The 25038-nt window shown below is 43.4% G+C and overlaps 1 protein-coding gene across 2 annotated transcripts in view; it reads left to right on the top strand.

Annotated features, from left to right (window-relative positions):
• LOC117546987 (NLR family CARD domain-containing protein 3-like) overlaps positions 1-25038 on the top strand; it is a 54237-nt gene that overhangs the window by 9400 nt on the left and 19799 nt on the right. The window contains exons 2-4 of one of the 2 annotated variants that reach the window (XM_034217440.1): positions 2630-2727; positions 2819-2979; positions 3682-3961. In XM_034217440.1, coding sequence (XP_034073331.1) covers positions 2703-2727; positions 2819-2979; positions 3682-3961 — 466 coding nt within the window. In that variant the 5' untranslated portion in view covers positions 2630-2702. Of the gene's footprint in view, positions 1-2629; positions 2728-2813; positions 2980-3681; positions 3962-25038 lie in introns of both variants that reach the window. The other variant, XM_034217441.1, reaches the window with a different exon arrangement.

The following is a 25038-nucleotide window of genomic DNA, read 5'->3' as shown; positions in this document are numbered from 1 at the left end:
ACATCAGCACAATGGGCAGAGCTTGTGTCCATGACAGACCTGTGTCTGCACAGCATTTTGCTAGCTTGTTTTTTATTGTGCCGTTCTCTCTTTCCACCCCACCCCCACTCTGTGGATGATAAGCACAGTGCTTTCTGATGTCCATGCCCATGTATTCTCCTATCTGCGTAATGGCCTCATTAGCAAAATGTGAACCGTTGTTCTAATTCAAAGGTTGTCGCTAGAAATGTTGTCTGGTAGTCCCCATCTAGGAATGATTTCCCTCAGTGCCTTTGCCACAGCATTTGCTGTCTGTGCTTTTACTGGGAAAGCTTCAACCCATTTGGACCACATGTCAACCACCACCAGACAGTGCTTCTTACCCTCTGATGGGCTAAGCTCAATGAAATCCAGCATTAGGTGCTCAAATGGCCTGCTGGGAGGTGGATGTGCTCCGGGTCCTGTAACCTTTACTGGTCTACCAGAATGTTGCATAATGCAAATTAGGCATGCTTCACAGTGCTTCTGAGCGGTTACTGTGAACCCCCTTGTGAACCACTCCTGACTCGAAAAGTGAGGACTCGAGAGTGACTTGGACTCGTGAATTGGTGACTTGACTACAACACTGGTGTTACATACATACCTGCACCGTGAAGATGGCTGCATTGTCTTTGGCTCCTCTCCAACTCTGCCTTTTTTTCGTATTATTTCAGTGTTTGTTTGTTTAAATAACGTTATTGTCATGGAATATTTTTGGTCCAATCTCTGTTGTCTTTGACTTTTGATGATAGGGGATCTTTCCTTGCAGTAAGCTTGGAGAGGCCTCCCCCGCCTTCCTGTGGGGGAGGGTATTTATTCTCGTCTATGCTTTATGAGACAAACAGTCCTTTGTTCTGTGATATCTGGCTTGCATTAAAGGAAAACCCGCGTTTTCTAAAGCCCTCCTCTTCTCATGTATAGATGTGTTCCTGGCTCCTTTGTCTTCAGAGTTGGCCTGGTGTCCCATAATGAAAGTTGTGGCTTTACCTTGTGAATTCTCCGGCCGCTTGTTTGTATTTAGAATAAACTCAGTGCTTTGGCTAACGACGATCCAGTCTCCTTCATTGAACTGAACATTGAAAGACAGAAGTTTTCATCACAGTTATCAATACATTTTCTAAAAATGAGAAGGAGGTCCGGACTAGCCTAGTCCGAGATTTCCTCCGACAGGTACTTCTTCTCGAGAGGCAGCATGACGGGTCATTTGTCACGTTTTGCTCTCAAGAGCGTCAGGTCATTTTGTCGTCATGTGTCACGGAGCAGCTCTCATAGGAATTAACGAAACCCCGCCTCTGACGCTGTGTCCAGTTCTTATTATACGTCCATGGCTACCCTACCTGACAACGCTGTTTGTGTCTGTCATGGAACACGCTGTGTACAAATAGTTCAGTTCAAACAGTAAACTGCGCAAAGAGTAGTGTAATTATAAGATATGAATTAGCCAAACAGCTCAGGCAGGTGAGGGAGAGTCTGTCAGGTTGACAGCCCCATCAATCAATGTTTATTTATAGCCCAATATCATAAATGTTACATTTGTCTCAGTGGACTTCACAGTTTGTACAACATATCAGTATGACAATACAACACCCTCTGTCCTTAGGCCCTCTGTCCTTAGACCCTCTGTCCTTAGACCCTCTGTCCTTAGACCCTCTGTCCTTAGACCCTCACATCGTACAAGGAAAGACTTCCAGAGAAAACCCACAGTTTAAAGGGAAAAATGGGAGAAACCTCAGGGAGAGCAACAGAGGAGGGATCCCTCTCCCAGGACGGACAGACGTGCAATAGATGCCGTGTGTAAATCCAAGAGATAATACATTTTACAGCATATAGACCGAATGTTAGGAAATGCATGTGTCTGTAATAAGAAGATGAATCCACGAGGATGTCAACAATCCTGTGGGAGCCATCAGGGAAGTTGTATGATGAGAGTCAGGCAGGACCGCAGAGACAGGTTCAGCCATGACTCGAAGTCCAGGACTCAGATCCAGAACTCAGGATCGAGGACACACGACCACAGCAACAGGATCAGCCTCGACTCAGGATCCCGGCGTAGATAGACACCAAAAATAAATGTTGGGGAAGCTGGGTTATTTGGAACATGAGAGTGCACAGGTACAGACAGACAGAAGGAAGAAGTAAGGTGTCCCCCGACAGTCCAAGCCTAGCAGCTAAACTAACATGTCTATGTACATGCACTCCCTTAGGATAGGGTGAGGGAAAAGAGTAGGAACTAAGATGCATGCGTCACATCTATACCATGAGCGCATTGCTCCTAAAAAGTTTTTTGGCACTGACACCAATCAACAGTTGTGCGTCGACTCGGCAGGGATCAAGGCACGTATATGCCTCTCCCTGCTTCCACCGTCTACACACAACCAAATTACATCTATACCAACGTGTCTACGTCAATGCGCTCTTATTAGATTATTTTATCAACTATAAGCTTTATCAAAAAGGAAGGTCTTAAGTGTACTCTTAAAAACGGATAGGGTGTCTGCCGCCCCAACACAAACTGGAAGCTGATTCCACAAATGTGGAGCTTGATAAGAAAAGGCTCTGGCTTTAAAAAGCTTGTGGTAATGAATGAGCATGTTGTTGTGTTTGTGTGAAGGTGGAGGCTCTGCTATGGATCAGTGTGAGGACAGAGAGGAGGAAGCCCCCCCCCTCTAAAAGCTCTGGGGAACATGACATCCAGACCAAAGCTCAGAGGTGAGATCTCCACCTGTCCATGACTCTTCTCCATGTCACAGCTCAGCACTCATTATTCACTCAAAGCTCTGTGTGTTGTGTTCAAGTCTAGAGCAAACACCTCATTCTGCTGGACCTGAACCTGGACCTAGACCTACACCTAAACCTAGACTTAGATCTAGAGCAGTACCTGGATCTGTACCAGGTCCTGGACCTGAACCTGAACCCAGCTCTGTGTCCAGTTACCAGCTTACTGCAAGAGACCAGAACCAGGTTTGTGAGTCTCTCTCTACCATCAGCCCTAACTGTATCCCACTGTCACAATATCCCATCTGTCCAGTTCAGGTCCAGGTTATTTCTTTGTACCTGTGAGTAGACTTGGTTTGCAGAAGTAAGAAAAGGTATCCATCATGACACATGCTTCAAACAACACAGACACATTGAAAACCACTAGCACAGACAAAGCTGTTTTTAAACCTCTCGGTTCTATACCTTTAGGAAGATGAACCTCCGGCCCGAAGGAAGAAGCTGAAATTCAGGTTGCAGGGGGTGGGAGTCTTCATTAAACATGGAGTTAGACAGCCTCTGTAACTGTCTGATGAGCAGGGGCTCCAGGTTTAGCTGTGACTCACCAATCAGTCTGCTAGACCACTTTATGATCTGACTGAGACAGTTTCTGCTCTTTAAAGTCAGGTTACCAAACCAAGACATTAAAGGAAAAGACAGGATTCACTGTGCTGACTGTCTTCAAGTTTAGGATTGACTTCCTGAATGTCTTTCGTGAAGTCGAAGGTATTAAAACAAGTTTACAACCGATTAGGGTATTTACTAACTCGACATCTGAATTGAAGCCATCCAAAGTCACATCGGCTGTTCTTTGGAGCCTGTTATGGTTTTCAAAAGTAGAAAATATAATATAACAATATATAGTTCTGTAAGATAAAGATGTTCTTTCTTGGTATCTTTGCTCTTCAGGGAGAAAAGATGGAGACGCCTAGAAAAGTCCTATTAAGAAATTTAGAAGCTTTGGAGGAAAAGGACTTTATAAAATTCAAGTGGTGCCTGGAGGAGGAGGTCCTAGGATTCCCAGGAATCTCAAAGAGTCGACTAGAGAAAGCAAACCGGATGGACACAGTGGATCTGATGATTCTGTACTACTGCATAAACACCATTAAAGCGACCAGAGAAGTTTTGAAGATGATCCCGAGGAATGATCTAGAAGAGGAATTATCAAAAACCTCATCAAACCCTGAAGGTAGGTCTTTAAGTGTGTTACCAAAAGATAACTTTTTTTATTTTGCACAGCCATGTATCATGTTTTTAGACTCCTGATATACCCCTCAGAGAATCATCACCTCTACATGGTGTCCGGGTTGAAGTTCCCCTGAAAGCAGAGGGATCAGGGTCACTAGTTTCTGGCAAGGTCACCCTGTTGGTTCCAGGTTGTAGAACCTTTATAGATCAGCATTTTAGGAAGCCAATTACCTTTCCTGGATAAGTGAGACTGGAGTTTTGGTGGAATTGTCCAAAGATCGGCTCCTATCGTCACTGTCAGGATTGGGGGAAATAGGACCCAAGTGCAGAACACAGACAGGGAGGCGGGTATCCCAACACACTCTCACTCATAATCGTCCAGGAGCGACACTTGGTCAGTGTCCGTGGCGTGCAGTTGTGACGCTCCTAGGCTCCTTCAGCTTCATAAAGGGACGCACATAGCTTTCAACTGATTGCAATGTATTCCCATCTGCGGCGGGATTTGACGCTCATGGAAGCACGGCATTCGTTTGTGTCGGCTGCCCTTAAAGGCAATGTGAGCGTCCATTCTCATTGGATAACGGAGAATTGTACACCCGGAAGTAAGTATTCCCCTTACTGTCGATTGATTTTACAGTGATATCTGCACTACTCATCGACTAAGAAACACCAGATTATCCTTGTTGATTACACAACATTGATTGGTTTAAATTGTGTGCAATGCTTTTGTATTTTTCCCCAACAAATATTTTTTCGGAGTAAAGGATGGCAGAAGACACGACACTACCCAGAATCCCCAGCTATCGTTTAGGACTACACCATGTGCTCTGTTTTACAAACCCCGTGATTAGTCCTCAAGCTCTGTGATTGGTTGACCTCCAACTGCATTCCATATGAAAAAAAACGTTTTGTAAAAGATAAAATCATACTTTATTCAGCAGTGCTTGCTTTACTCTTTGAAAGTCATCACATGAATGCATTGTAATAAATGGTTCGGCCGCATTACATATTACACATCTGTCGTAGTTCTTTATTTATCTATTTAAACAGCACTTTGAAATGGAATGAAACCCATCACCACACTATCCAAATCAAGACTCGAACGTGTCCCCCCCCCCCCTTAGGTCACAGGCTCCTCCAATAGTGAACAGTGCAACGTTTTTTTTCCAAAAAAGTGCAGAATACCGTTTTGATAAGGGATCAATGTGTGTAGTCTTTAATATTAAACATGATCGCTGGTTGATAGCCACAGAAGTCGTATCACAGTTTAATCTGAGCGGATCACTGTTTACCACAGCTCTCCACGCTGCGTTGGAGATGGGTGTAAACAACTCAGACAGACTGTATGTTTCACTAACAGACGGTGTGAAAGTATAAACGGGTCTCAAATCAACTCGACATCATATTAATAACGATACACGATATACATATAAGACCAGTGGCGGCGCCAGGGTATGGCTGGGGTAGGCTATAGCCATACCAAGAAATGGCTTAGCCCTACCTTAGCCCGACCATGAAAAATTATGTTAAAGTAAGCATGTTGAAAACACGGATTGCGAAAATCTACAGGTCGTGTCCACAACACACAAATCTCTTTATACAACATTCATATTTACACAGATGGCTGACATGAAAAGGAGAGGTGATACGTTAAGATGGGTGACTTATGGCGCGTTTCCACTGCAGCGGGTAGCTCGCTCTAAGCGAGTCGGTCTGAGTATGCTAAACTAGAGAGAGAATCGCTGGCAAGGGGGCTACAACTACAACAAGATGAACATATTTGACCGTGATTTAATTGTAATACACGTTTCAAAATGATGCCGAAGTAACAACATACTGATACCGGTTAGTAAAAACCATGAATTAATGCTTTGACAAGTCTGCAGACAGACGGCAGGCGAAAAACCCTTTTATAATGCGTGTTTTCTAAATGTAGCTTGGCTAAGCTGACGTTATATATGCTCCGACCGTCCACACTCACAACAACGGCCTACAGACATAAATAAACCAGCGACTGTATTCTCCATGACACAGGCAGTCTGTGGTTTGTACTTTGTACAACTTTTGTCTAGTTTCTGAAGAGATATGAGGAGCTGTGTGCTCTGAGTGCTAAGAGCTAACGGCTGTGTTGTTTTTCTGGGGCTCTCATTGAAGATGACGTCACGGCTCCGCCTACACTGCGTTACTATAGTAACTACCCCAGTTCCTAAACTGTAATGGAAGCGCAGCATTAAAGTGAGCCGGGCCTAATAAGGCCTAACTAAACCGAGCGAGGCCTGCAGTGGAAACGCGCCATAAGCAGTGGGGGAGTTTTATACAAGGTGTGAAAATTCTCTCGCGTTATAATATCAGCGCGGCTGCGGTCAGATCAAAATGCATCCGAATGCAATTTTGAATAGACCTACAGCCAATCAGAGCAACGAAACGTTGGGTCTGCTGCGTCATGCATTACTGATTCACGTTCACAGTGAAAAGTCCCCAAACTCGCGCCGAGTAAATTGCAGACAGACAGCAGAACTTCTAGGATTAATTGTATATTTCGGATGGATAGATTTGTTCTTAAACGCCCTCGCATTGAGGTACAACAAGTCGAACAGGCGCTTTAATGCGACCCTACAAGGATGGCTTTACGGATGTACAGACTCATATGCATCTCCCTGACTCTGCGCTCTGCTGGCGGCGAACGCAGCTTCTCCTGTCTCCGTCGCATCAATAATTATCTAAGAAACAGCAGTGGTGATGCACGGAACAGTAACCTGGGCCTGCTGGCTAATGACTATCAATAAGCAGAGGAGTAAGGCACTGGATGTCCAGCGTGTCATTGACATTTTCGCTTCCAACCACAACAACCGGCGGATCGTGCTGCTTTGAGAACGTCAATAGTGAGTTTTGAATATATTTTGTAATAATGGGTCATTTGAAAAAGTGGCCACCTGTTGTGTGCTGTGTCTGTCTCTCTCTGTTTACCTGTGTCTGTGTCTCTCTCTCTGTCTCTCCCTCACTCTCTCCCTCTCCGTGTCAATTCTATATGCCAACTTTTCTTGTTTCTGCCGCTGCGTAGCATGCTGTAACAACGTGGAATTAGCTAGGCTATTGTATTGTTTAACTCACACCTGTTGCTCTCGATGTAATTTTGCTGATAAAAGCTAATAAAAGCCTCCCGCGTGGCGTTTCACTGTCAATGGGTGCGATCGTGCGATATAGCGTGTATGTAATATTACATTAGGCTACAAATACTGACTTGAGCCCCACCACTGTATGGGTTAGCCCTACCATAGACTACCCAACAAAAATACTCTGGCGCCGCCACTGTATAAGACAACAAGAACAAGCCACAGATGTCGTATCACAGTTTATCCTGGGCAGAGCTCTCCACAGCTGAAGACTTCTCCACGCTGCTTTCAAACTGTGAGTAAACAACGTGTGCTTCACTTGGAGGCTGTCTGAAGGTATGCACAGGTCTCAGATGGACTTGGTATCACATTAAGAATGATATTCAGTAATAAGTCTGGCAACAATAAATGGTTTAAATGATTTATTCAAGCTTGCAATGTTTTGAATGGACATCCCCAGTCACCTCATGTGTCTTTTTGTAGTCCTCACTGTACGCGTCCGCATATCGGCATCGCAACCACAACCCCACACACTGGTACTGAATGTGCATCAAAGTGTTCCTATGGAGCCAAATATACCAAAAGATTTATGTAAACGACAGAAGAAGCGATCGAAATGTGTATTTCCTGGTTATTCGACAAAGGCCACGCCCCTGATACATCTGCCTATACCCTTATAGAATATCACCAGTTGTTCTGCCCACATCTTATTCGGTAACAACGCCACTTGAAATAGAATTCAGCCATAACACGGCAGACAAGTCAGGCATGTTTGGAATGAGTCCACAACACTCCTGATTGGTTAATATAAACGCAATTGAAGAAACCTGCCAATGAGAACTGTCCGCGCCTTCGTTCACATTTGAAACATCCACGTCAGTTTGAGCGGTCTCCTCCTGCGAGCTACAGCTGTCTGTGTGTCTGACTGCTGCAGGAGTTTATGGATTAATATCGGGATCGTTTTACATCTACACGTTAAATATGAGCATCGGGACGTCAACAAAGAACAGAAGACTTGAGATCTGGTGAGTCCTGCAACTGTAATGGAGTTAAACATGTATTTAGATAATCCTTAGTTTGTGAATGTTTTATTTTATATTTAAGGTTACATTTATTCTTCTAGTTAGCTGAGTTTCTTCCCGTTCAGTGGGTATGCATCATGAATAGGTTGTTAAATGTTAAGAAGCCCTGAGATGCTGTTTCTTGCAAGATGTTGCGCCCGGGAAACCTAGCTTAACATTTGGCTGCTAACGTTAGCTTCCAGTTTATTGCAGTGCTGCCCCCCCACCCTCTTGATTGATTGATTGATTGATTGATTGAAAAGTTTATTAACAGCTTGTATATTGGGTACAGTACAGTACAGCTCAAAACATACAATTGTTAAGGGGATGCAGACCAGAGAAAGACTTTCGTCTTGTTTACATCAGGGTCCCCCATTTCCAATTCATCATATCATTTAAGACATATAAGACATATAAGACATATTTGACATACAGATGGCTTATTTACAATTTACATACAGGTGGTTTTTTACATACAGATTGCTTATTTACAATTTTCATTTTAGATTTCGTTCTAATACATCCTAACCGGACATTTAAGACATACCAAGTCTACAGATGTACAGTTAGTAACAGAGTCTAAAATGCGAGTATACATAGATGGGGGGGGGGGGAAGCTGTCCATTGAACGACAGGTTGAGATTTGTACCATTACCGGGGCCAGTTTTGCAATGCTCTCCCCCGAAGGTGCTCTTTAAGAGAGGTTTTGAAGGTAAGTATAGTTTTACTTTCCTTTACAGTTGTGGGAAGAGCGTTCCACCTTGATGTGGCATCATTGCGAAACGTGTATTCCCCCTTTTTTTGTGCCAAATCTGGGTTTCACATGATTTGTGGAGCTCCCTCTGATGTTATGATCATGGTATTCCTTGACCTTTGGGAATAATTTTGACATGTACATGGGTACCATAGAGGTGTAGTGGATCTTGTAGACCAGGCCCATTGCAAGTAGCTGTACTCTGTCGTCTACTCTAAGCCATCCTAGGTTGTCAAAGTGGGCAGAGGTGAGGTGGGTTCTAGATGAAAGGTCAAGCAGTAGTCTGACCAGTTTATTTTGCGATGTTTGAAGTTTTATTTTTAGCGCCTTGGAGGTGCTATGGTACCATGACGGGCAAGCATAGTCATAGTACCCTTGAATGAGTGCTCCTGCCAGAGTCTTCAGGGTGTTCTTGTTTACCAGAGAGGAGATCCGGTATAGGAATCTAGTTCTTTGATTGACTTTTTTTATTACATTGGATGCCATTTTGTCACAGGAGAGGTTTGCCTCAAGAATAGATCCTAGGTATGTAATTTCCTTCTTACTTGTGACAATAATGTCGCCCACTGCAACTGAGAAGTCGTCGGATTTGCTGAGATTATGTTTCGAACCGAAGAGAATGGACTCTGTTTTACCCAGGTGTAATGATAATTTATTATCGGCGAGCCAGGTGCAGATTCTGCCGAGCTCGGAGCTGAGGGTTTTTTCAACCTGCAACCTGTTCCTGTCAGAGACCAGCAGGGCTGAGTCGTCCGTGAACAGGAACAAGTTGCAGTCACATGCTGATGACATGTCATTTACATAAATTAGGAACAGTAACGGACCTAATATGCTTCCTTGTGGAACACCACAGCTCACTGGGAGGGGGGGGGACAGAGTACCGTTTACCTCCACCATCTGTTCTCTCCCCTCCAGGTAGGATTGCATCCAGCTCACCGATAGTTTATCAAAACCAATTGCTTTTAGCTTGTCAATCAGAATGGGGTGATTGACAGTGTCGAAAGCCTTTTGTAGGTCCAGCATCACCATGCCGCAGTACTTGCCCTCGTCCACCTCTTGTTTGATGTGGTCGCTCAAATAAAGAAGGCATGTGTCAGTGGAGTGGGATGTTCTAAAGCCAGATTGAAATTCATAGATTAGTTTCTTTTCCGCGAGGTACTTTTCGACCTGTTCATATACTATTGTTTCCATGACTTTCGAGATGGAGGTAAGTATAGAAACAGGGCGGTAGTTGCCTGGTCCAATTTGCTGCCCTTTTTGTGCAGGGGGGTTACTCTTGCAATTTTGAAGTCTTTGGGTACTTTTCCCTGTTTTATGGAGAGGTTAATTATGTGAGCTATGACTGGTGAGATGGCGGTTGCTGTGTCTCTGATGAATTTGGAGGGGATATTGTCGTGGCCAGTGGCCTTGTTAGGTTGGAGGGTGCTCAGTTTAATGAGTACCTCTGCTGTTGTTACCCTTGCTAGACTGAAATCATCTTTGCGTACCCCTAGGTTTTTGTAGTAGGTCATGATGTGATCTACTCCAAAAAGCCCTGAGTGGGAGGGTAATTTATTTACAAGAGTTGTGGCTATGTTTGTGAAAAAAATGTTCAAGTACTTGGCCACATCCAGTTTGTCTGTGATGAGCCTGTTATCTGTCTTTATGTTTAAGTTAGAAAATCTCGTTTTGAGTTTTTTACTGCAGCCAAGCTGGTTATTGAGTAATTTCCAAAGTTCACGGGGTTTATTTTTGTTTTCCTCAGTTTTGACATTGATGAAATTCTTTTTGGCAGTTTTGATCATGGAGCTTACGTCATTTCTTAGTCTGTTTCTTTCAATTTTGAGTTCAGTCACGTGGGCCTGGAGTTCACTGCTCGTGCTTTTGGAAAGCATTGACTGACTTTTATGAAACTCAGAGCATTTTTTGTCTCTGGTTTTCATGGCGGTCAGTATGCCGGAGTGCATCCACGGCTCAGCACGATTTTTTACCCTGGTTGTTCTTAGGGGGGGCCAAATCATTGAGTATTGCAGAGAATTTGTTTTTGAAACCAAGCCATGTTTCTTCAACTTGTGTACCACTGAGCTCATCTGACCAGTCCAGGCTCTCCAGTTCTAGGTTAAAGGCCTCGCTAGAGTAGTTTTTGAGGTCTCTAGATATGACTGTTTTGTGACAACCGGCCCTTTGTTTTAGCTTTTTGCGGGTACAGAATATCATATATTGATCACTTAACCCGCATGCTATAACCCCTTTACTGGAGATCCTGGACTTGTCAGAGGTCAGAATGAGATCAATGGTAGTTTGTGTTGTTTCACATACCCGGGTCTCCAACACGGGAGAATTACACATAAACATGCAGTGGGGTATCACAGTGTTGTCGCCAAGTTTAATGTAAAGTTTCACAGCTTTCTTACAGCGGAATCTAGTTTGTTAATGTTCAGTAGCCAACAGCTAGCATAGCATAAACAGCTAACCGCTAACGTTCGGCTAACTTGCTAGTTAGCTCTGCTCTATATATTACAAGCTAACATGACTAGCTAATGTCACACTGTCTGAACCAAAATACTTTTTGTATTACTACATCATAGATGCTTGGTCCAAATCACTGCTAACATTTATTATTTTTGAAAATGTATAGTAAAGAAATACTCAGCCATGCATGAAATAACATAGCAAAAGAATACGGGTAATGTTTGACCCATGTTGTGCCTTAGAAGTGTACTGATACAAACATGATTTTTATTCAAAAAGTAAGAAAGGAAAAATTAGAATTGGTGTTGACCCAAAACAGGTTCATTGAGGAATGTATGTGCAACATGAGTCTCAGATAACGTGACATAGGCCCCCCCCCTTGAGGCAAACAGGATGTCTAGAGCAAATTGATGCTGCATTAGCATATTTCTAGTTGCTACCATAAACGGATTCAGCGCCTGAAAACCTTGAGTAACTTCGAAAGTGAGGTTTTCCAATCGTGTGTGTATTTTGTCTATATTATTCACGGTGCCCTACCAGGGGAACGCCCCGCTGAAACCCTTCTCGCCCTGAGATGTAATTGAAGCCCTCTTAGCCCTATGGTGGTCGGGATGTCTGAATCCTGGATAGTGGTGTGTGGTATGCATCAATGAGTCGAGAACGGTGATTGCTGGAATCAAATCCACTAAGGTGCACGTGCCCGTCCAAAAGGGTGCTAAGACTTGATATAACTTGTTTCCGCACAGCCACACATAGTCTTGCGGAGCCCCTGCCCCAGCATCGGTAGGCCATGCTAGGAGAAGAGAGGTATGCGTGACATTAGGGAATGCTTGGGCAGGGCTCTTGACTAACTTTTTTCCCCATCCTCCCGGAACCGTCCCGAAATACAATCTAAGCCGTCCCGAAATTAATGTGGATCGTCCCGATTTTAAAATGTTAGTTTTTCTACATTATCATTAGTTAAAATCATTCAAAGTGACCTTTAACATAAATAAAAAATCATACAAATCATTAGATGATAATTCATCAACCTTTTTATTTGAGTAAATCATTCAATCACAGAAACAAAGGCCAAATATATTTAAACAAACACACAAACGAGAAAGTTACTCTAATATTGAATCCAATCAAGTCCCATCAAATTAACAAAACAATCCAACTCTGTCCTGAAGACAGAACCCAGAGTAACCGCTAACCAGGATGACAGTCTGTCAGTCAGGAGGCCTTTACAAACGGCCCCCTCGCACACAGACGGGAGAGAGATCTCGTCTGGATTGGAAAGCTCGAAAATACATCATAGACGCATGTTGTAGTCTTATTGCATATTAGAAACGGAGTTGGTGAAACTAAAACTGCGATATAATGTGTATGTAGCAATAATACATATAACATATATTTTTTAAATGTCTCCAGCACCGATAAAAAGTCCGATAACATCGGAGCTTAACGTTACCACTGTCTTTAATAATTCCGGCCCGTTTAATACCGGGGCTCGGTACCCATCCCTACATGGGGAGAGACGCAGCATATTGCTAAGGACTAAATACGATGGAGAGTTCTCATCTCAGCCTTATTGCCCATAGGCAGGGGATGAAGAGGAGTAGGCCTAAGTAAATAAAGAGGCCGGCGCTCCAGGATCTGGTTCTGCTGTGCGTTTTTGTGATGTAACGGTAAAACATTTCAGAATTCCTCCACGGGATGCCATTGTACATCACTCAACCCGCGAAATACACACACTCAGTACATAGCTAGACCCGCGAATTTGCGGGCCAGGAATTTGCGGGCACAGCAATGTGCTACACAAAACGTGCAGTCGGTTTCATTTTCATCGCCATTTGTAGTAGAGTTAGCAGGGTATTTTTATTTTAACTCTCGTCCCAAAATGATTTTGTATCCTCCCCGACACTATTTTTTTCGACGACGGGACGTCCTTAAGCTCGAGCCCTGGCTTGGGACAAATTGATTCTATCGGGAAATCATTTTACTAGACAGTCTGTGAGATTGAATTTTCCAGCGCTGCATGTGTTTTTTATGATACGAGTGCAACCCGTGGTTGTGCCAAGGTGTAAGCCTATGCGGTCTTTCCGTCTACTAATGCAGAGACTATGTGTAAGGTTTTCTAGACGGCTGGGATGGACGTGTGCCACCGGGTCGTACAATTCGAAGGAGTTAGTCATCATCTCGGTGGAGTTTATTGCGCGCAGTGTGGCGTTCGCCATGTGCTCACTTGGTGCTGGAAGAGAGGCGTTTGCAAAATACCATTTATTCCACCCTCTGGTAGAGCCAGTCAGGGCCATAAAGAAACACAGCTGTTCTGTGTTGTTTAGGGGTCGTGGGCGAACAGGCAATGCCATTGATTAGTCCTGACGGTTTCTACACGGACCACTATTGCGGTAAGCATGTTGTAACTTCCGGTTGTTGTTGTTGTTGTCACCTCCGGGTATCCCATGTGCCTGTTCTGTTGCTGATAGCTTATTATCTTAACTTAATGGATCGTTTTAAAACTCTTGATCAGGCAACTGCCTGACGTTGTAATCACACGTTACTACAGCTTAAGCACTCACAACTCTCCTTCTCTTAGCGACTGTAACTCCACAGTTGCCTACACTCTTTTCAGGTTTGCTAACGGTAGCTACTTTAGCTTGATGGCTAGCCATGGCTCTTTCCCCACCCTCGGGTGCTATTTCCTGCTCTAACTGTCTCATGTTTGGTTACTTCCCTACCTCCTTTACTGGTACCGGTACATGTGTTAAATGTAGTAATCTCCCAATCTGATCAATGATGACATGTATAGCCGCATGTCATCATTTCAGTGCTGGTTGTCTCGGTGGTGCCCAGCAAACAATGTGGGCTTCGTAAATAATTGGACAGCCTTCTGGGGAAAACCTGGTCTGATTAAGAGAGACGGCATTCATCCTACTTTGGAAGGTGCAGATCTCATTTCGGCAAACATTTCAGGGCTTTGTGGACTTAATCCATGACAAACTGGAGTTGAGACCAGGAGGCGGAGTCGCAGTCTTACACGCTTCTCTGCGCTCTCTCCTAGTAGGCCGCAAGGTGAACCTCGAAAAGTCCTTTAGAAAAGAAATCCCGCTCCACAGAAGTGAAACTACACAATCTTTAGTTCATAAAAAAGAACGATTCATGCTTATCCACCAAAAAAAATTTCGTCGCTAAAATTCCTGCCAATTCTTCTAGGCACGTAATTATTGGCTGAACTATTCCCTTCGAAGCGTAATAATATCTTGGTCCAAAGTCGTGCCACGGTTCATCACGTGATCGTGCTACACCAATTGGGTAGCTGCATATTGTCAACAGAAGTGAAAGATGGCGGCCGCCATGGTTTCATCGAGTAGCGGAGACGAGGAAAACGCACCAGAAAGTCTCAAAAAGTCAAAATTGTCAACACACAAACATTGTTACATGCATATTACGTCTGTGAAGCACGAAAAGGTTGATTGTTTTACCAATACAAGATGGAATACGTACAGGACAAGCTTACAACGGTCGCTCGGCTTGAAGGGAGGACTCTCGGAACGTGGTGGCTGAAAACCACAAGCACTGTCTTGATTTCGAGTTCGAAGATATTCCTGAGGACGCTGGCTTCCACCACACATGCTACATAAGGTTTACCGACACAAAGGCCATGACGAAGGTGGAAAGACGGCTCGCACGTGAGGGAGATCAAGACGTTAGGGAGGACCTTGAGGTCGAGCCCATCCCATCGACGTCTCGCAGCACGTACCGAAGCCAAACAGAGAAGCTACGATCAAGGTCAGGCCTGCCAATCGCAGGCTCTGGCCCCGTCCTTCCTGCCCTGTGCATTATATGCAAGATGAAGGAGAAAATGATCATCAAAGCAGGCAAGCGACAAAGGGATCAACTGTGTAAGGCTGAAACATTAAAAGCAGGTAAGCAAACCCCCTCCCCCACCCACACACCACACACACACTACACACACACCACACACACACACACACACACATTCTCTGTGGTTGAATAACTGAAAGGTACAATTATGTGTGAGAGATACGTCAACAAACTCATTGAGTTGTCCTTTTTTTCCGTTTAGGCAAATTGCAGAAAGCTGCTGAGAAGAAAGATGACCAAAGTGTTCTTTTACATATAAAAGACAAAGACTGTGTGGCTCTGGAGGTGCGGTACCACAAAAGCTGTTACAGTCAGTACACCATGTTTTTGCTGAGACCTGACAAACCAGAGACAGAACAGTAAGTTATTTCTCCTTGGATTGCTTTACCTATTTGCACTACCACCAGACTGAAGTCCAGGTGTGTGTCGGCGATGGCTATATATATATATACACATACACATACTTAACATTATAAGTAAACATCCAATTTCCTTCTGTTATATGTGCACACAATCACAACACTTATTCATTTATCCATTTATTTACTTCTCATTCATGTGTTGTAGGGATGAGGCAATGTTTGATGCCAGTTACAAGCTGTTCTGTGAGAGGATCATCCGCCAGAGGCTGCTTGTCAACAATGAGGTGCTTAGAATGGGCCAGCTGAGGCAGGCCTTCATTGACATGGTGAAAGCAAACGAAGGTGTTGATGCTTCAAACTACAGGTAACTGCAATGTAATACAAGTCTTATTATTTATCATGTGCAAGGCCAGCTTTAAACAAAATGTGTATGACAGGCCTGTTTGGAGAAACCCCCATGATGTGTAGTGTGTAGTGTTGTTTGTGATGATGTGGGCCTTTATTTGGCTTCTTTGGTGTTAAATGTGCTGTATGGCAGATAGGTTCTAGTCTGTAATGTCTTGTATCACCTCCACCACTCTGCTTTTGATGGTACTCCTGTGACTCGTAATTGTCACTGTTTTGTTGTGTTACAGACAGGATCTGTTGAAGAAGAGGCTGGCTCAAGATTTCCCTCAGCTAGCGTTTCACATGCCCACCAAGCGCAACGTCTGCGAACTGGTTTTTGCTGAGACTCTGTCAAAGGATGCACTCGTGGACATGCTACCAGATCCATCCGGTACGGAAACAACACAGTCCAGTGAATTGAGCCAGACAGACAGCGACAATGAAACAGGGAGAACAAAGTGCCAAACAACACATGAGGACACAAGGACACTGTATACAGCAGCGTTGTTTTTGAAAAGACTGCTTAGTGACACTCCTGGCATGTCATGCCCATGGCCTCCCACTTCTGAAAATGTAAATGTCACTGAATCTCAAACTGTTGTCCCCATTGGACTATACAATCTGCTCAGCTGGATTATAGGTTCCACTGAGGAGCCAACACTGGATCATTATGTCAACATTGATGATGACGTACATTTGAAAGTGTTGTCTGTTTGTCAAGACATTGTGTACCTTGCTTCCAAGGGCCGCAAGCAGACACCCAAGTCCTTGGCTTTAGGTTTAACTGTTCGACATTTAACTGGATCATCACGCATTGTATCACTGCTTAACAGACTGGGACATTGTGCATCATGGGACACAGTTTTGAGTCTAGACACTAGCCTTGCCCAACTGACACTAGTAGAAGGCAGAGACAAAATACCGAAGGGATTCTCAAAGCGGACACCCACAACACTTGTGTGGGATAACATTGACTTTGGTGAGGAGACACTATCGGGTCGTGGAACTACTCACCATACAAATGGAATTATGCTCCAGAGTGTGCCCGGCGAGCCTATGTCCACAGCAATCAGACAGCCACTGAGAAAGGGAGTTACCTCATTCATAGCCCCCCCCCCAATGCCTATACAACCTTACCATCAGTCCAAAGGCAAGGGCCACAGAACTTGTGTCAACCAGTGCAGTCAGCGACATGCAGAATGGACACCCACTTTGCTGTACAAGCTGAAATGGCATATGCTTTTGTGAAGTCCACATGTACGGATAGTTGTACAATCCCAAGCTGGACAGGGTTCCATACACTGCTTCAGGATGAAAACACTCTGCAGAAGTCCGCATTGTATTATCTTCCAGTCATTGAAGCCTCACCAACAGAGATGTCAACAGTCAACACTATCCTGAAGCGAAGTGTCCAGATTGCTGACCAGCTAGAACTGGATCATATAGTTTTAGTGTTTGACCAGGCTATATGCCAAAGCACAGCAAATACGCTGGAAGGATGTTGAGTTTACAAAGCGTCTAGTGATTAGACTAGGTGAATTCCATACATGCATGTCCTACCTGAGTATTCTAGGCAAAAGGTTCGGAGATGCAGGACTGCAAGATATCCTCATTGAATCTGAAGTTGTTGCCCCAGGATCCATCAATGGGGTACTCAATGGCCATCACTACAATCGCAGCATGAGGGCTCATAAACTTCTATATGAGAGTCTGCAGCGCATCCGGTTTATCACCTTCATGGACTCCTTGCCACCCCAAGAGAGAGCTGCGTGCATGGATGTCATCACTGAGATGGAATGTGCCTTTCCAGACAGATTGATGGATGTTTTGAGTGCAGATCAGAGGTTTGATAATATGTGCTCGAAATATGCAGACTTTGTGCAGAGGAGGAGTACAGAGAATGCAACATTTGCTTTCTGGAGCTCATACATTGACATGATGCAGCTACTCCTCCTGTTTGTGAGAGCAACGCGAGAATCAAACTGGCAGCTTCACCTGTCAACCGTCCGGTTAATGATGCCATGGTTTTTTGCCTACGATAGAGTAAATTACGCTCGATATTTACCTGCATACTGGCTGGAAATGATGAATCTGCCTGTCACACATCCCTCTTGCCACAGTGACATGAATGTGAAAGGCCAGTGGACTGTCCAGCGACAAAGTGTTCATGGATTTGCCTCCATTGCTTGCGACCAGGCTATTGAGCAAACGCTTAACAGAGATGCCAAGACCAAAGGTGGCTGGACAGGGATCACACAAAATCGGTCTGCAGTGTATCGCTGGATACTGTCACAGCATGAAAGAGCCGCGATAGCAAGACAGTGTGAATCAATGGCAGGGATATCTCCTGAGCTACGGACAAGAAAAGACCTGGACAAGACACGCATCTCTGCTGATGCAAAGGCTGTGAGTAGAATCTTGGACACTATTGATTCCATGCTCAACCCTTTTGATGTACACCAAGACGGCATTGTGTGTCTTAGCTCTGGAAGAGTAGCAACAGGAGAAATCACAAAGGATTTGCTTGTTGCCTCAGAAAAGGGTGAAAATGCTGTAAAGGAGTTTATGGAGCAGAGACTGTTATCCAAAACAGTTGACATATTTGCCCCCATAATATCACAAAAACTCAAGACTCTCAGTGATCAGAAAAAGCCCCCCAAAAAATCTGCAGCAGGCAAGGAAGTGATTTTGCGTGCTGACAAGAAGTTATTTTCCAGGCTCCTCATCCTTGGCCAGAGCAGGAAAATTGAAATGAGGGAAATTCTGTCATATTCCTTGGGAACTGTGTCATATCCATTAGCAAGTGCTGATGGTTCACTTGCCAAAACAAACAAATCAGCTCTCATGGATCTATTGCAGAGCAAAGGTGGAGAGTGCTTGGTTGACAAAGTTCCAATAGGTGGTGCCATTCTTTTTGATGGCATGGCAGTCATGCAGGCCATGCCATCCAGACCAGCAACATTTGGAGAGCTTACAGAGACCATACTGCAGAGCATACTCCAACTTGCTTTGCATCACAAGTGTACACGCATTGATTTTGTCACTGACCGGTATCCACCCATCAGCATCAAAAGCCTAGAACGGTCCCGTAGAGCTGATGCAGGGTCACAACTAATAACAATCTTCAGCCCAGATCAGAGAACTCCAACCCAGTGGAAGAAGTTTCTCTCTGACGGAAAAAATAAGGAAGCACTGGCCGAATTCCTTTATGTGGCATGGACACATGCAGACCTCACAACAGTGGGTAAAAACCTCAGCTTGTACATTGCCCATCAAAATCAATGCCACTGTGTAACTGTCATGGAGGGTGTACAGTCTGTTGATGTTGTTGAAGACCTGCAGTGTGATCATGAGGAATGTGACACACGGGTGTTTTTACATGCCCAACATGCTGCACAGGAGCACAAAGCTGTCATCATCAAGAGCTCGGACACTGATGTGGCAGTCATTGCTGTAAGTCTGCAGGCAGATTTGCCATGCAGCTTATATGTGTTCACAGGGACTGGCAACAGGACACGGATCATTGACATTGCCATGGTGTCATCAGCTCTCGGAACCAGTGTGTGTTCAGCCTTGATTGGAATTCACACGTTCTCTGGGTGTGACTCCACAAGCGCTTTCTATGGCAAAGGCAAAAGAAAGTCATTTGCTGTTGCATGTGAGAAAGATGACTACCTTAAGGCTTTCAGAAGTTTAGGTACTAACTTTGACTTGGAGCAATCAACATTTGCACTTCTTTGCCGGTATGTATGTCACCTGTATGATCAGCCAGCAGCCGAACATGTAAATGATGCTAGGTACAAGGCTTTCTGTATGGCATCATCGGCCTTGCCAGAATGAAGCATTCCCCCTACTCATGATGCCCTCCATCAGCACTGCAAAAGGGCAAATTACCAGGCAGCAATAATGAGGTCCTGTCTCAAAAGAGAAATGAATGCTCCATCACCTGCTGGATATGGTTGGGAAATAGAGGATGGGAACTTACACGTCACCTGGATGACAAGAAATCCTGCCCCTGACAGTGTGTTGCATGTGATACACTGCAGCTGCAAAGAGTCTGCCTGTGAGAAAGGCAGATGTTCATGCTTCTCTGCAGGACTCTGTTGCACAGACTTATGTCGTTGCTCAAATTGTGCAAATAAAAAAGAAACAGAGGAAGAGAACGATGACTGCCCTGACACTGACAGTGAGGAATAGGAATAAAAGAGCCTTCTTTCCATCTTTCTTAAGCTCTTTTCTGTTCTTTTGGTTTTAGTGCCTGGCCGACGCGCTCACACATCACTCATAGATACGTTTGTTTTTGGTACTAGAACAGAGTATAATCAGCAGGACTCTTTTAACCAGCTGAGGCAATCACAGCACCAATCAGCCGCTCCGCCCAGCCTGACACCAATCAATTATACTACATTACATGTCCTTCTACTGTTTTCTATGTCATACCTTTTATATTTGTAATAAATCTCGTTTTTATGGTTCATCAGTGTTGTTTTCATTTGTGGAGGGATGAATGAGTAAATAAATGAATCAATGGACATTGGTATAAGTAAGGCAAGGCAAGTTTATTTATATAGCACTTTTCAACACAAGGCAATTCAAAGTGCTTTACAAAAAATGAAAGACATTAAGAAAATGGCATTTAAAATCAGTCATTCAAAAGAAAAGCTAATAAAAGAAACATTAAAAGAAAAAATACATGGATAAAAGTTACAGTGCAGTCTAAGATATGAATAGTTCAATTAAAAGCAGCAACAAAAAGAAAAGTCTTCAGCCTGGAAGTACTGCATTTTATTGATCTAAATTACTTGTTACAGGGTAACAACAGACAGACAAAAAGTCCTCAGTCTAATGGAATAATCCCAATGAACCTAGCGATGTGAACATGGCAGTCCAGGAATGATAGTTTGATAAATATGAGTTTGATATACTTTATTAATCCCCGTGGGGAAATTGTTTGTAGCTGGAGTTGGCTGATAAACGCTGCTAGTCAATGTTGATTCGATGGTCAACTCTGTTCCCAGATAGTAAAACCTCTCACAAATACCGCGTATATAACGCAAATACCTCGGACTTAGTGATGTATTAAGACATATGACAAAACATGACATAAAACAAGCATACAGCACTGTTTAGAATCCATTTGGTCTGGTTTAGCGTAACCATGGCGGCCGCCATCTTTCACTTCTGTTGACAATATGCAGCTACCCAATTGGTGTAGCACGATCACGTGACGAACCGTGGCACGACTTTGGACCAAGATATTATTACGCTTCGAAGGGACTAGTTCAGCCAATAATTACGTGCCTAGAAGAATTGGCAGGAATTTTAGCGACGATATTTTTTTTGGTGGATAAGCATGACTCGTTCTTTTTTATGAACTAAAGATTGTGTAGTTTCAATTCTGTGGAGCGGGTTGAAACGATAACAGGGTTCACCTTATGGCCTATAGGCAGTCATCCATAGGAATCCCGAACCCAATAAAATACCCAGTATTAGCGGTGTGTGTGTCTGCCCAAGGACAAGTTAAGGTAAAACCTAATAGAGGTGTCATACATAATAACCTAATCAAAGTAAATGTAACAACTACTACAGTGCAACAAAACAGGAATATTAAATGTGGTCTCTTAAACATAAGATCTCTAGCATCTAAAGCAATATTGGTAAATGATTTAATATCAGATTATAATATTGATATATGCTGTCTCACTGAAACTTGGTTGAGACATGAAGAATATGTCAGCATAAATGAGGCCACTCCACCCAGCCATATCAATACTCATATTGCCCGAGGCACGGGCCGAGGAGGTGGAGTTGCAGCCATCTTTGACTCAAGTTTACTTATCAATACTAAACCAAAATTAAATTATACCTCCTTTGAAAGTCTCGTTTTTAGTCTTACGCATCCGACCTGGAAAACTTTGCAGCCAATCTTATTTGTTACCGTGTACCGTGCACCAGGTCCTTATTCAGAATTCTTATCTGAATTCTCTGAGTTTTTATCAACGTTGGTTCTTAAAACAGATAAAGTAATTATCGTAGGTGACTTTAATATTCATGTTGACGATGATAAAAATAGCCTTACTGTTGCATTTAACTCTATATTAGATTCTGTTGGTTTCCGTCAGAGTGTAAATAAACCAACCCACTGCTATAATCACACTCTCGACCTTGTTCTGACTTATGGTATTGAAATTGAGCAACTATTAGTCGAACCGCATAATCCTGCTTTATCCGACCATTTCTTAGTAACTTTTGAAGTACTGTTACGAGACTACAAAGCATTAGTCAAAAGCTCCTGCAGCAGAAACCTATCTGTTAGTGCTATAGCCACATTTAAGGAAGAGATTCCACCAATACTTAACTCGATAGCATGTCTGCATGTAAGGGAGGAAACTTATACAAAATGTACACCACCCCAAATTGATCATGTTGTTGATAGTGCTACAGATGCGCTGCGAATAAAATTAGACTCTGTTGCTCCTTTGAAAAAGAAGAAAATAAAACAACATAGATTAGCTCCATGGCATAATGCCCAAACCCGCAAAATAAAGCAAAAGTCGAGACAACTTGAAAGGATATGGCGTTCCACTAAACTTGAAGAATCTCGTTTAATTTGGCATATTACTCTCAATGAATATAAGAAAGCACTGCGTAAAGCGAGAGCAGCCTACTACTCTTCATTAATAGATGAGAATAAGAATAATGCAAGATTTATTTTCAGCACTGTAGCCAGGCTGACAGAAAGCCACAGCTCGATTGAGCCTTCTATTCCCATAGCACTCAGTAGTAATGATTTTATGTGCTTTTTTAATGATAAAATTGTTACTCTTAGAAACAAAATGAATGACCTCTTGCCTTTGACCAGTATAGTGTTATCAACAGCTCCCGGAAATGTAAGTTCTAATATTACACTAGATAGTAAACTAGAATGCTTTTCAGCCATAAACCTTGAACAATTAAATTCAATGATTCTCTCTTCTAAACCATCAACGTGCATGTTAGACCCAATTCCAACTAAGCTGTTGAAGGAAGTTTTTCCATTAATTAGCACTTCTTTATTAAATATTATGAATATGTCTTTATTATCAGGCTATGTTCCACAATCATTCAAAGTAGCAGTGATAAAACCGCTTCTTAAAAAGCACAACCTCGATCCAGAGGTTTTAGCCAATTATAGACCTATTTCCAATCTTCCGTTCCTCTCAAAAATTCTTGAGAAAGCGGTCGCAAAACAGTTGTGTGATTACTTAAAAAACAATGATTTATTTGAAGATTTTCAGTCTGGCTTTAGAACACATCATAGCACAGAGACAGCTCTGGTTAAAGTCACAAATGACATTCTAATAGCCTCTGACAAGGGACGTGTCTCTATTCTTGTTTAGCTCGATCTCAGTGCTGCATTTGATACTATCGACCATGATATCTTATTGCAAAGACTAGAGCACTTAGTTGGCATACAGGGAACTGCTTTAGGCTGGTTTAGGTTTAGGTAACTGGATGGCATTAATTTGGCCTCCAGTGAGACTGTAAGGAATCTTGGTGTTATATTTGATCAGGATTTATCCTTTAACGCCCACATCAAATCAATTTGAAGGACCGCCTACTTCCATCTACGTAACATTGCAAAAATCAGGCATATCTTGCCTCAAAACGATGCAGAGAAACTAGTCCATGCATTTGTTACTTCAAGGCTGGATTATTGTAACTCTTTATTATCAGGGTGTACCAAGAAGTCAGTCAAGTCGCTTCAGCTGATTCAAAATGCTGCAGCTCGTGTACTAACCAGAGTTAGGAAAAGGGACCACATTACTCCTGTTCTGGCTGCCTTACACTGGCTCCCTATAGAACACAGGATAGAATTTAAAATTCTTCTTCTCGCCTTCAAAGCCCTTAATGGGCAGGCGCCATCTTACCTTAAAGAACTCATTATACCCTACTGTCCTACTAGGGCATTGCGTTCCAAGAATGCAGGGTTGTTGGTTGTTCCTAGAGTCTCTAAAAGTACAATGGGAGCCAGAGCCTTTTCTTATCAAGCTCCACATTTGTGGAATCAGCTTCCAGTTTGTGTTCGGGCGGCAGACACCCTATCCGTTTTTAAGAGTGCGCTTAAGACCTTCCTTTTTGATAAAGCTTATAGTTAGGGCTGATTAGATTCAGCCCCTAGTTTTGCTGATATAGGCTTAGTTTGTCGGGGGACATCTTACTTCTTCCTTCTCTCTGTCTATACCTGTGTACTCTCATGTTCCCATTAACCCAGCTTCCCCACATGTCTTTCTTTTTGGTGTCTATATACGCCGGGATCCGGAGTCATGGATGATCCTGCGCTCCTCTGTCCTGCATCGCGAGCCCTGGATATTGAGTCGTGGCTGTGGTCCTGGATCATAGGTCCTGGATGGATATCCTCGTGGATTCATCTTCCTATTATACACACATGCATTTCCAAATATTTGGACTACCTATGTTGCAAATGTATTATCTTTTCAATTTACACACGGCATCTATTGCACGTCTGTCCGTCCTGGGAGAGGGATCCCTCCTCTGTTGCTCTCCCTGAGGTTTCTCCCATTTTTCCCTTTAAACTGTGGGTTTTCTTTGGAAGTTTTTCCTTGTACGATGTGAAGGACAGAGGGTCTGAGGACAGAGGGTCTGAGGACAGAGGGTCTAAGGACAGAGGGTCTGAGGACAGAGGGTCTAAGGACAGAGGGTCTGAGGACAGAGGGTCTAAGGACAGAGGGTGTCGTATTGTCATACTGATATTTTGTATAAACTGTGAAGTCCACTGAGACAAATGTAACATTTGTGATATTGGGCTATATAAATAAACATTGATTGATTGATTGATTGATCCTGGGGGAAAAGGGTGCACGCATAACACGAACCGTTTTGCCCTGCGGCCTGCAGAAATGACCTTAGAATGTGCCACCATACGTTACCGTCTAGTGTATTACTAGTTTTCCAAACGTCGTCATTTAAGTCATCAATGCTGTTACCTACGGAAGGGTCATGTTTCAGAACGGTCGATGTGCCTATTGATGTTAGAACTTGTGTTAGAGGTTTGGCTTTAGGGGTGTCGTTTTAGGGGG

Source organism: Gymnodraco acuticeps, unplaced genomic scaffold (assembly GCF_902827175.1).
Source record: "Gymnodraco acuticeps unplaced genomic scaffold, fGymAcu1.1, whole genome shotgun sequence".
Classification (NCBI taxonomy): domain Eukaryota; kingdom Metazoa; phylum Chordata; class Actinopteri; order Perciformes; family Bathydraconidae; genus Gymnodraco; species Gymnodraco acuticeps.
This window is presented reverse-complemented; position numbering and strand designations above follow the sequence as displayed.